The sequence below is a fragment of the Giraffa tippelskirchi genome, chromosome 9 (genome assembly GCF_054371585.1).
Source record: "Giraffa tippelskirchi isolate mGirTip1 chromosome 9, T2T-mGirTip1v1.2.pri, whole genome shotgun sequence".
Taxonomy (NCBI): Eukaryota; Metazoa; Chordata; class Mammalia; order Artiodactyla; family Giraffidae; genus Giraffa; species Giraffa tippelskirchi.
This window is the reverse complement of record NC_137283.1, coordinates 147002334-147015814: the sequence shown is the minus strand read 5'-3', so window position 1 is coordinate 147015814 and position 13481 is coordinate 147002334. Positions and strand designations below refer to the sequence as shown.

General features: G+C 37.6%; 1 protein-coding gene across 1 annotated transcript in view; it reads right to left on the bottom strand.

Annotated features, from left to right (window-relative positions):
* GRM1 (glutamate metabotropic receptor 1) overlaps positions 1 to 13481 on the bottom strand; it is a 447850-nt gene that overhangs the window by 33931 nt on the left and 400438 nt on the right. Inside the window, exon 12 of the mRNA XM_081529880.1 lies at positions 5230 to 6160. Coding sequence (XP_081386006.1) covers positions 5230 to 6160 — 931 coding nt within the window. The remainder of the gene's footprint in view (positions 1 to 5229; positions 6161 to 13481) is intronic.

Below are 13481 nucleotides of genomic sequence, written 5' to 3'. Positions count from 1 at the left end.
TTCCCTAATGTTCTTCCTCTGACTTTCTTCTATTCTCATGTCACAATCACTCTATCAGCTGCTGAAAACACTGACAATTAATCTCCAAATCTAGAGCTCTGGCTCAGACCTGCGTCTTAAGCTCCTGACTTAAATTTTTAAATGACCTTACAGATGCATCTGTTTGAATTGCCTTTACAGGATTTTTGATTGCTTAAGTCTGAAACCCAACTTAGCAACATTTCCCCAGTCCTATTCCTGTATTCCCAATCAGTTTTCATGGTAGTTGTACTTTTCTACTACCAACTACTACATGGTAGTTGTAGCTGAAATTATGACAGTTGTTCAAACAATAATTTCTATTGTTCATGTCTTTCTTCCTCTCCCCAAATCAATATTTCAGTTCTAATGAATTAAGCTCAGAAAACTTCTTCATATGCATGCCTTGGATTTGACTTTCTTTCTTTGCTCTCATTTAAACCCTTTATTTTTAACCTGTCCTCTGGATTATTGTAACACTCTATTAACTAGTCTACAGTATTCCCATAAAGCTCACACATGATAATAAAATTTCACAAAAGTCATTAATGCACCTTGTGGTTTCCATAAAATATATCCAAATTTCTTCTTAGAACATTGATCACTATCTGTAATCTGTCCTCTTTCTGTGTTTACAAATTTTCCCACACTACTCCTCTCCATGTACTTCACTCAACAGATCCCATATTTCAAACCAAAAGTACACTAACATTTCTGAATTCTTTGCTTATATTATTTTCTGCATGTGAAATGATCTCACCATAGCACATTTTCTCCTGTTGAAAAGCATCCTTTATGGTTAAATTCAAATGCCACTTTTATACTTTTATCAAGAAGTCTTTCCTCATCTTTCCATAGACTCCACTCCATTCAGCTGAGCTGAATCTCTTTCTTCCCTGAACACACAAAATGCTATATTGGTCCTCTATTATGGCACCTAATCTGCATATTTAGTTGTATTTTTTAGTGTTTCCCTTACTATATTGCAAGACTGGTACAGTCTGTGCCTATCCCTTAAATCTTTTTTATCCTAAATATTAACTAGCACCATACCAAGTACCTAAGTGCTTTTATGAAGCATATGTTACTGTTGACACATTTGTTGATTAAATAAGTGGATAATAAACAGTATATCCACCATAAATGTTGCTCTCAAGTAGTGAAATTCTATGACAAGTACTTCAATAAAATCTTCTGAAAGTTACTATAAAACCAAGTGAAGAATCACAATGACTTTTAAAGCCATTTATTATATGATTAAGGGAAAAATAATTTTAAAATGACAGATTTTCTCATTTACAAGCTAGAAGAGTGAATGAGTTCTTTTTATGAAAGAGAACATGTTATCTCTATTTGATTTTGATGTCTTCTGGCTAACAGCCGTAGTTCCTTTCATAATCAAAGGAGGAAAGATTAGAGCATACGCACTAATGCTGCAGACTTTTTTACCTTTTCTTGTGGACAAAACAATATGTTTCTAGCAGACCAAAAGGAAGATGTCCTCAGAACATCATTTCACTTAGTATTTCACTTAGCTTTTGCCCTCATTAAAAGCATATATACAGATGCTTAAGAAATAATCACAAGAACATATTAATACACTATTTACTTAGAAGTCTATGTTTTAAAATTACCTCCTTGCATCACTCTAATGCCTTCTTCTGGTGATGTCATTGTTTTTAGTTTTGTTTGCAATTATGCACCCCAAAAAGTCACAGGAGTGTGTTGTCACGTTTCAGCTCCACGTGCCCTCAAACTGTTTGGCACTCATTGAGGTTATTTATCCAAAAAATGACTAGAAATGTTAGTTTGACATTTAGCCATTGATATAATTTTTTTTTTAAAGAAAGCATGTCATTTACATAATATTTTAAGCTTTTAGTTGCATAATGCTAATTCATTTTGCTTTAAAAGGAAGTGACAAGTAACTCAGACCTAAATAACTTAATTACTCATATCTATGGGTTTCTATGTTTATTCTCCTGCCAAGACAGAGAATTTTACCAATATCTTTATATTAAGTTAGGGCCTGAATATGTTCCCATTCAAATACATTAACAGCTTAAGATACTAGCCCGGTCAAAGATAATTACGTTATTCAGTTGATCTTCCAGGACAGGATTATGCCTAGTAGGACTTCTAACTATAAGCAACTCAAGTAATCCAAACATCCAATGTATTGATTAAATTCCTCCTAAATTTTATTTCAGAAAACAGAAAGGCAAGTGCCCAAACCTTTGATTGTGTCAGATATATGGCTGTGAACAAAACAACAAATTGAAGTAAACTTCGCAAAAACAGACACACAACATCAGCCATCTCCTCTATCTCAGAAACAGCCTGGTATGAATATAGTCGGACGTGCAACTCCTCAGAATAATATTGAAAAAGGATCAGTTGGAAGCTCTTCATTACAGCATCTGTTCTGTGTTTATAGCTACATATGCAGACTGCTGAACACCCACAGCGCACCATAAACGCAGGGATTACACACCCAGAATGGCAATACGCTCACTGGGTGATGTGTTCCCTAGAGTTTTCAGCCCCTTGCTTCAGTTGGCAAAACTCTGCATTTTTTGTTGCTGTAGAAAATATTAGATTGTTTGTGGTTTTTGCAACTTCGGAGACAAACCAGGAAATCATAAAGCAGCAATAAAAAGGTAAAAACAGGTCCTGAGATGATTGTTATATTTTAAAAGTACAGTCTCATAGAGAGTTACAAGAGAAGCAACAGCAGAGTAAGTAAGAAAAATGAGTAAATAAATGGTTGCTTTCCATGGAAATTTAGCCTCAAATACCCTCTGTGGGTCAGCTCAGCTATGTGATACACTTTGGAGGAGCTACCAATTGTACAAAGAAAGCTGCATATTAGAATTACTAATTAGAAGTATTATTTCTTATTGTCAGAATCTAATAACATGTGATAAATAAATGATAGACAATAGTTGAGCAATGCATTAAGTGCTGAAAGCAGTGCTTCCTAGACAACCAGCCCAGTTTAGACCAAGGTGATTTTTCTCTCAAAAGTGTGATTCCAATGAAATTAACTTCTAAATTCATAATAATGCTGGGAATATTCTCAACTCCAGTTCCAGGTGTGAGAAGGTAATCAGAATAAGCACAATACCTGGGGACTGTATACATGGTAAGCTGACTTCACTTTATCCCAGCAGTGAAGCAACATGTACCAAGGATTCGTCACTGCTCTCTTGGACAGGTGCCCATATCTGTCTCTCACAGAATCACTGAGAGAGCTGTCAAAATGCATAATCCTGAGGACCAACAAAAGATATCTTGACTACATAGGTTCCTTCTTTCCATTAATGGCTAGAAGAACAGCTTTCAGAAATGACTCATGAACAAAAATCATAAGAAAATTTCTGAAGAACCGTAACGAAGGCAGTTAGAAAACATGGAGCTGAGTAATGGTAGATGGTGGAGTGGAACACTCAGAAAGCCATATGGGGTGCAATAGAAGTCTCTTAGTCTTCAGAAATATTCCAGTTTAAGGAGTGTTTTCTCCCTTCTTTTCATTTGGTTTCCTCTCATTCCTTCCATCTAAATGATGATTGTCATGATGCCATTGTACATCTGGACTCTGTGGCTATGGTCTGTTTTTTTGTTTTTTGTTTTTCCATTTCGTGGCGCTGTTGTTTTGCTTTCATGCTCACTGGAACTGAGGGGATGTTGGTTAGAAAGAAAAATCAGGGCAGGGGAAGAAAACAACTAAGTGGCTTTAATAATCAGCATTTCATGAAGAAGTAGATGTAAACTATTGACTTCATCCTTAACACTGAAAAAAATTATGGATGCTTTATTTGAAGTAATAATAAAACTTGGTGGACTTCAAAAATATTTATTTCCTAGAGACTCTCTCATCTGAGCCTCAAACCAATTATATAGTTTCTATAAAAGAGACCCATGGTGCTGCTTTGCAAGCAAAGATATAAAACCCAGAAGTTTAAGGCATGTATATTTTTGATATATGTTATGATGAGAAATTTCATGCCAGTTAAGGCCTAGGCAAAGAATAACTAACTAAATGGAATTTATTTAAGAGTCACACAAATTCACAGTAGTTTGGTGTCCTCACTTAACAAAAGGGGGAAAAATAATACCCATTCCTCTTATCTTGCTGACTTATTCAAGTGCACAGAATAGTTCTAAAACAATTACATAACTATTACTATTAAAAGTCTTCACTTTCATAGGATTGTTTCAAAAAGTAAAATTAATACTGCTACTGGGGGAAATAGTTTCATTTTTGGAAAATTAAATTACTGTTAGAACTTCAAGCATGCATGTTATTTTAAATGTTGTAAATGTGACATGAAATCTGTTTCCATGGGTCTCAGCATGAGATGACACATGCAGATTTTAGCATATGCTTCCCTGCAAAACAGAGTCAGAAAAAAGATAGGAATGTGTGTATTATATAAACTACTCAGAAGAATTACCAAAATAGAAAAAAGCTGGACTTTGATATTCACACTGACTCTCAAGTTTGAGCTCTTTACCTTAATCTGGCTTCTTGTTTCATTTGGTGCTTGATGGCTAGGAAACCATTCTGATCATAACCTTGCAGTAGAGATAGGTCAATTCATGTGTAGCATTATGAAGTTTACAGTACACATAAAATAAAGAGGTGCCTGGTAAGACAGTTGCATAAGGGAACTTATTTCAGGATATACTTGGTGCTTAACTAAACTCAAAGTTTGAAATAGGCCAGTTCCCCCAGGTGCTAAATTTCCTCCCTCTCCATCCCAGGTGAATAATGGTATGGCTCCACAGTGATAAAAAAGTAAACCAGAAACTATCTCAACCATAATCTAAACTAGAAATTAGAACTAGAGATTGCATCTCTGACCAGACCCCAGAGATGTACTGATACTCCACAGGAGGACACTAAAGGAAAACATTAGGGGCAGAACAGAAGCTGTAGATTCCAGGTAAGAGTGAATATACGCTCAGCTGGTTGTTGCTTCACATTCTCTGCTCTTTCAAAGAAATGAAAACAATGAAGACCTTTAGTACTAACACATTCCCACTGCAACAGAATGTGAGATTTGAAAAAAAGAAAAGATTAAGAAAGGACATGAAAAACATTGGGGAAATGGAAGAACATGATTTAGTCAAATAGAAGAAAATAGAAAGAGAGAGGGAGAGACAGAGAGAGAAATAGAAAAGGCAAACCCAGGCCAGACAACTCACTTGGCATTCCCTGCCCCTGGTTTCTTTCTTCGGAAAATGCTGAGTAAAGTGTTGGAGCGGCAGGGCAGCTTGCCATCGCCAACGTGCATGCGGACCACGTCCGAGGTGGTGAAGGCACTGCGGACATTCCTCTCGGGTTTGGCAATAATGATGTACATCTTGGGAGTGAACATGCACCCCAGGGCCACCGTTACACTGAGGCTCACTGCAAAGCAGGTAGTAATGATCTTGTAGTTGCTCCCAAAGTAAATGGGCACGAAAGCCAGCCAGATGATGCAGGTGGTGTACATGGTAAAGGCAATGTATTTGGCCTCATTGAAGTTGGCGGGCACATTGCGGGTCTTGAAGGCATAGTAGGTACAGCTCATGATGAGGAGCCCATTGTAGCCCAAAGGGGCCACCACCCCTAGGTTGCTGGTATTGCAGATAAGGTAGACTTCTTTGATGCTCGGGTAGGACAGGATGGGCATGGGGGGCTCCATGATGATCAGGGTTATCACCAAAGTTAGCTGCACGCTGATCAGAATCGAGGCAATGATCACCTGGGCCCAGGCGCTCATAAACCTGGGCTTCCGGGTGCAGATCTTCTTCTTGCTGCCAGCCAGGATGCGTGCGATGCGGTTGGTTTTGGTCACTAAAGCGGAGTAGCACATGGCAGAAGAGAGGCCGACCAGGAGGCGCTGCAGGTAGCAGGAGGTGGTAGTGGGCTTGGCAATGAGGGTGAAAGGACACACATAACCAAGGAAGATGCCAGCTAGAATGATGTAGCAGAGCTCCCGGCTGGAGGATTTGACCACTGGTGTATCTCGGTATAGCACGAAGATAAGGGTGACAAACAAGGTGACAAGGATACCCAGGCAGGAAAAGGCGATGGCTATGATGGACTCTATGTTGCTCCACTCAAGATAGCGGACAGGAATGGGTTCACACCCTGTGATGAGAAAGATAGTTTTAAAATGAATCCAAGATTTTGCTGATCAGTAACAACAGTGCTTACTAGTTGCAGGGGCATAGCTATATTCACATCTTCCATGATGTATGGTGTTTTAGTTCTTTTCTTAGAATGCCTCCTTATCACAAAAATAGAGATATACCATTGTTTTCTCTGGACTGTCATGCTCCCAAATCTAGTCTCATTGCAAGCCTAATGTGACATACTTAAGCCTATAAATATAGTCTTTTCTTAAAGCGTTATAAGTGGATGCTGCTCTGTGGATGGAACTCAGTTCTACACTCTCAGAAAATGAAAGGGAAAAATGGAAACTAAACATGTTTGCATTGAAGGTTAGATGGTCACAATGTAACAGAATAAGTTAATAAGAAGTAAACTAACAAAATTTTTATTTTTATGTAGCTATTGTTCAGAGACAAATCCAGCTCATAGACACAAGTCCAGCTCATTAGAAAAGCACTTTCTTTCTTTCTTTCTTGCCAGCCAGAAAGCTGTTTTAAACATAAATTCCATTTGAATTCCTTAGAAGAATCTGTATTCTCTTATTTCCCATATATTATATTACTCACTTTAAGTTACTTACTTTAGGTCTTAGTGTCTCACCCTTTTAGTTATGTATGATCTCTATGTGGCATCTGAGGGCCTTTGACTTATCAGCCTCTAATAGACATACTAAGGAAGAATGAAATCTTCCTTCACCCACCTCTTGAAAGGAGAGACAGCCCTGTTTCTAAATGCCTGGCTTATCTTTTCCTTCCAGAATAAAGTCTGTTTTGTATTTCACAGAGAGAAAAACATTTGTCAAGTCTTGGCAAAAACCCTTTCACATGGTTTTGTGTTTGGTCTGGGCCGTTATTTCCCAAATTGTGAGAATAAAAACATGTATTTCCATAAATTTAGGAAAAGATTCATTGTTCTGAAGCCATGAGAGCAAGGAACCACCAGAACCTGTTTTAAATCTGTTGTCATTCAACAAGCGCTGCTGTCAGTGAACACAGCTTTTGCATGTTAACGAGTCAATGTCAGTCCTGGCTTCTGATAATCACTGAATCAGGAACAGACTCATTTTAATACATAACTGTCGACCACTCACAAGCACACACTCCTGGATGACCAGAGTGGACTCCCTCTTTTGTGTGTCAGGCATTTGTCTGTATCAAAGTCTTAGATCTTCCTGGAAGAATTCCTCCTTCCAAAATAACTCACATTTTAACTCTAAATCTTTCTGTTTCCTTGATAAAGTTTAGAAAGATGATTTGATAGATAGAATAATAATGACCATTATGGGGGACGCAAGCAATAAATTAAAATATTTAAGAACAGCTTGGAGAAGGAAATGGCAATCCACTCCAGTATTCTTGCCTGGGAAATCCCATGGACAGAGGAGCCTGGTGGGCTACAGTCCATGGGGCTGTGAAATCAGACACGACTTAATGACTAAACAACAACAGTAGACAAATTAGGAGATAAAATACTTAGTAGTCAATACAGTAAGCTCCCTACATATGAACAAGTTCTGTTCTGAGAGCACGTTTGTAAGTTCAATTTGTTCATAAGTCTAATAAAGTTAGCCTAGGTACCCAACTATCATAATCAGCTATATATCACTGCTTTGAACTTGCTTCTGGACATCCTGGACTTGAAATAAAGACACTATACTACTGTACTCTATACAACACTGTACAGCACAGTACACAAAAGCACAGCCACTTGTACAGGATGCATTCTGTGACAGTGTACGCCAGACACCTGAACTAACTTACACGATTGGACATGTGAACACACGTTCCCATCTTTGAAGGTTCAAAACTTGAAGGTCGGTATGTAGGGGACTTACTGTATTCAGCTCTTTTAATTGGCATTCTGAGGCTGCTAAATAAAATTCAAATTCCAATGGAGTCTTTGTCAAGGCCTTTGTAACATTCCGAAAGCTACTCTCTTTGCATTTCTCTTTTTCTACGCAACCTGATTTTATAAATGAGATATTCTGTCTTTGGAGTTTTCATTAGCAAAGGATACTGCATTTAAATATTTTAGAACACAAGTCAGATCCACTGAAGTCGAATTAAAACCCTGGTCTAGAGCCAAATTGAGAGATATAATTAATGATTTTCCTAAACTTCAGGGGTACAGGCAAAATATTTTGGGCAGAATTCAGGATTTTTATTAGACACTTATTGTCCTGCACTGCAGATATGTACCAATTAACTCAATTAATTGTTAGCCTCATGTGGGAAAATATTTTAAAAGGAGTGGATTAGAAAAGGGAAGATTTAAATAACTCAGTGGTGTAAAATTTTAAAATAGAAAATACATTACATAAGGCAATTTCAGAAGTTTTTCTTTCACTAAACATTCAAAACAAAGATGAAAGATAGATTTTAGGAAACTTTCAAACAATTATGGGGTAGATTCAAAGCTGATGTAACAAGGACTACATCCTCTGTGCAAATGGGCTCAGATCTGAATAAGAAGAATCAAACATAAAATGAAATGTTAAAATTAAAAATTACCAAGTTACAAAATATCCAATATTTGACCAGACATTTTCAGATAGACTTTAAAAGTAAATAAGCTAGAAATCAATATAATAATGGATCCTTAGTTAAAACATTTAAAAGGGTCTCTACTCTCTGTGATTTGGAAAGCTATAGATAAGAAAAGGGCTTCCCAGGTGGCACTAGTGGTAAAGAACCGGCTTGCCAGTGCAGGAGATGTAAGAGATGTGGATTCAATCCCCGGGTTGGGAAGATCCCCTGGAGGAAGTGTGGCAACCCACTCCAGTATCTTTGCCTGGAGAATCCCATGAACAGAGGAGCCTGGAAGGCTACAGTCCATAGGGTCCCAAAGAATCGGACACGACTGAAGTCACTTAGCATGTAGCATGCAGATAAGAAAACATACAGGTATCACAAATAAAGGTGTCATTTAAAGAATCATCACCCCAACCTAGAGCCTGTTATACAGAGTGAAGTAAGTCAGAAAGAGAAAAACAAATATCATATATTAATGCATATATATGCTTCCCTGGTGGCTCAGTGGTAAAGAATCCACCTGCCAAGCAGGACACCTGGGTTCAGTCCCTGGATGGAGAAGATTTCCTGAAGAAGGCAATGGCAACCCACTTGACTATTCTTCTCTAGGAAATCCCATAGACAAGAGGAGCCTTGTGGGCTACAAGCCGTGGGATCTCAAAAAAGTTGGACGTGACTTAGTGACTAAACAACAACAATGTATATATAGGGAATCTAGAAAAATGGTACTGATGAACATATTTGCAGGGCAGAAACAGAGATGCAGACATAGAGAACAGACTTGTGGACATAGCAGAGGAAGGAGATGATGGGACGAATTGAGGCAGTAGGAATGAAACATTTACATTACCATGTGTAAAACAGATAGTTGGTGGGAAGCTGCTTATATAACAACGGGAGCCCAGTCCAGTGCTCTCTGGTACCTAGAGAGGTGGGAGGGAGGCTCCAGAGGGAGAGGACACATGTATACATATGGATGATTCACATTGTTATGATGAAGAAACCACACAACATTGTAAAGCAATTAACCTCCAATTAAAAAAAAAAGAATCAACCTCATATTAGTAAAACTCAGGACAACTGCCTAAAATCTGTCTAATGACTAAACTCTGGGGAAGACGCTGGCACCCATGAACTCCCTGTCTGTCCTCTGAACTCCAAGAGGAAATAATATTTCTTTGTTATTGATATAGACGCCTTTAATGTCTACGAATAGTTTCACTATTAATAGAACATCAAATACCTCGGTTTAATAAAATAGTGAAAATCTTATGCACCAACACATAACTGGGACTTTGAGACTATTATCATAAGAATACATTATTCTTGGTGACACAAAACCCACAATTGTAACATGTAGGGTTTACTGTCAGACAAGATGTGCTACAGTTCTTGCACATGGTCAAGTTATAGCTGATTTAATCATGAAAATACCTGTACTATGTATAATTAAAGACATTATCCAAGTAATGCCTTGTGTCCTAGAATTCCTATGGACAAAAGACTCCACAGAAACAGGAAGATGAACTGAAATAGAGCACATAAGCATGCAGATTATCATAGGTATCTAGATCACCACAAATCTTTAATTTTTGTATAAATATGAAAATGCTACACCATGATCTAGATGTATTAACAGTATGAAAGAAAGAAAAGTGAAAGTGAAAAAGTGAAATGTTGGTCTCTCAGTCAAGTCCGACTCATTGCAGACCCTATGGACTGTAGCCACCAGGCTCCTCTATCTATGGAATTCTCCAGGCAAGGATACTGGAGTGGGTTGCCATTCTCTTCTCCAAGGGTTCGTCCCAACCCAGGGATCAAACCCAGATTTCCTGCATTGCAGGCAGATTCTTTACCTTCTGAGCCACTGAGTAAAGGAAATTAACAGTATGGCAATATCAAATAATTATTGTTCATTGTAGTAGGTAGCCTCTAAGATGATTCAGATTGATCCCCACATCCTGGGATTCATGTCCATGTGTTATGCCCTCCCCTTGAGTGTGAACTAGGCCTATGACTTGCTTCTTTTCTATAGAATATAGCAAAGTGTATAGGATGTCTCTCCCATAATTAAGCTATATAAGATAACAATCTTCATCTTGTAGCAGACTCTCTTGCTGGCTCTGATGAAACAACTATTTTGCTAATGTCCACATGGCAAGGGACTGAGAGCAGTCCTCATCCCCTGCTGCTGCTGCTAAGTCGCTTTAGTCGTGTCCGACTCTGTGCGACCCCATAGACGGCAGCCCACCAGGCTCCTTTGTCCTGGGATTCTCCAGGCAAGAATATTGGAGTGGGTTGCCATGTCCTTCTCCAGTACATGAAAGTGAAAAGTGAAAGTGAAGTCGCTCACTCGTGTCTGACTCTTCGCGACCCCATGGGCTGTAGCCTACCAGGCTCCTCCATCCATGGGGTTTCCCAGGTAAGAGTACTGGAGTGGGGTGCCATTGCCTTCTCCGCCAGTCACCAGCAAAAAACAAAACAAAACGAAACTGAAGCCTAAATTCAAGTCTTTGATGATTGTATTCTGCCAGTAACTAGATAAGTGAATTTGGAAGTGCACCCTCCCACAATCAAGCCTTGAGACTAGACACCATCCATAGCTGATAATTCAATTTTTAGCTTTGTGAGAGATTATGAAGCAGAGAACTCAGCTAAACTGTGCCCATATTTCTGACCCACAGAAACTGTGGGATAATAAATGTGTATCATTGTAAGCTACTAAAGTGAAGTCGCTCAGTCGTGTCCGACTCTTTGTGACCCCATGGACTGTAGTCTACCAAGCTCCTCCGTCCATGGGATTTTCCAGGCAAGAATACTGGAGTGGGTTGCCATTTTTGGAGGTAATTTGTTTGGGGGTAATTTGTTACACAGCAATAGATAACGAACTTACCCTTTAAAGCCAACCTCTTAATTCCATAGCCAATGCTTAGTCTCTTTGCCCAAAGATAATTGCAGGCATAAACTAAGTTAGTCAAAATATCTTTAGGTTTTGTACAAGGTCCTTAAATCCTTGTACCATGTTTAATAAATCCTTATTATTAACTGAAATCGCCCAACATTTTCTGATAATTAGCTAGTTATGAACTGTTGCTAATTCTTCCCATATTACTAGTCACTGAGGTAATAAGTGAGCATAATTAAGCTCTATAACCAAAGGAGGAGAATCTCAGGATTGTGTTTATGTTATTCAAGGAGTGTCCTTGTCGAATAGAATTTTGAATACCCAGTACTAAATATTAACATTGTTTCACCATGGGTCTTATACTAAAAATAAAAAGAAAACTGCTAAGTTTAATACATAATAAGTAGTCCAGCCAGTATTATAAAATGCAATACTCTACCACAATATAAATATTTTTAATATTTGAATTTTGGCTTCCCTGTATCCTATCAAATCTTAAAAGAAAAGAGGCAGATACATAAGCTAATAACTGGTATGATTTCAGAATAATCCATTTATTTAGCACTATAAAGACACATTTAAAAACATCTTTAAATATTATAAAAACACATTTTAAAAAGTTTTCAGTTATTTTTAAAATAAACAAATGTATTAATTTCTTGATGTGTTGATGTTATATAAAATAATTGCTGCCATAGAAGTTCAGACCCATAGTATTAAAAGATGGTACTATAAAGGCTAATACTAGTACTTCAAGAATATAATATAAATATTTTAGAGATGATTATACTATGCTGACTACTCTAAGAGTCCTTACACAAGTCTCATATAAAACAATAATGAATAGTGTATTAATAATAACAAAACAGGACAAGCAAGTGCATTAGCTCACATATGTGGACAGGATGGATATTTTGTATAATAGAGAAGTTCAAGAATTCAGTTATAGGAACACAAAGTCTAGCCAGCAAAGAAATTCTTAAAAGAAATGCCAGATCTACAAGGATATTATCTGGCAAAGCCAGAATGGCTGTCTGGCAGCACCACATGAAATATCCAATAGACACCAGATAAAATTCTGATGGAAAAAAATGAAAGAATTCATTTCAGTAGAAACAAATTTGCCACAAAATTAAACAGTAATGGGAAAACATTTCCAGGATAGCAGATGCAACCAGTTCATGCTTCATGTGTAATTAAATTAATCTGGGAAAACTGTAAAGGTGGGGATACTGACTGACACAATTGTGAAAGAACCCTGTGAGTAACTCCAAATGCATTGCCTACAGTTATCTCCTTCCGTGGTTTATAAATATACATTAGTTTAAGCGGTGTGAATATTTTCTGATGCATTCTCCTGTTGACAAACCACAACACTTATAATAACTAAAATATGATCAGACTTGCAGTCTTAGCAAGCATGTTCCAACTTACCAATGTAGGGATATGGAAACATTTCATTGGAACATTTATTCATGAATTGAAGTTATAGAAAGCTGTCCTCATTCTCAAACTTTTGAACAAATAAAAGGGAACCTTAATACTGCTGGAGGTTGCATTTCTAAGTGATTTTAACCTGAGGATTTTCAGAGAACCTCCAGAAGCTGAAGGCTCATGGAAGCTAACTACTAACGCAAGAACTCTGAAGCAACATGATCGTTACACATGGTCTTCTGTGGAGGATTATCTTCAGATTCCTACATGTATCATACTCTCTTTTGTATTCTCTTGCTTATTCATACTTTTCTTCTTGACTGATTAAAATCTATACAATTTTTGTCCTTAATTTTCTCCTTACTGGTAATAAGTACTTGTCTAAACCTAGGTTTTACTAGAGACAATCATACTCTAACTCAATAAT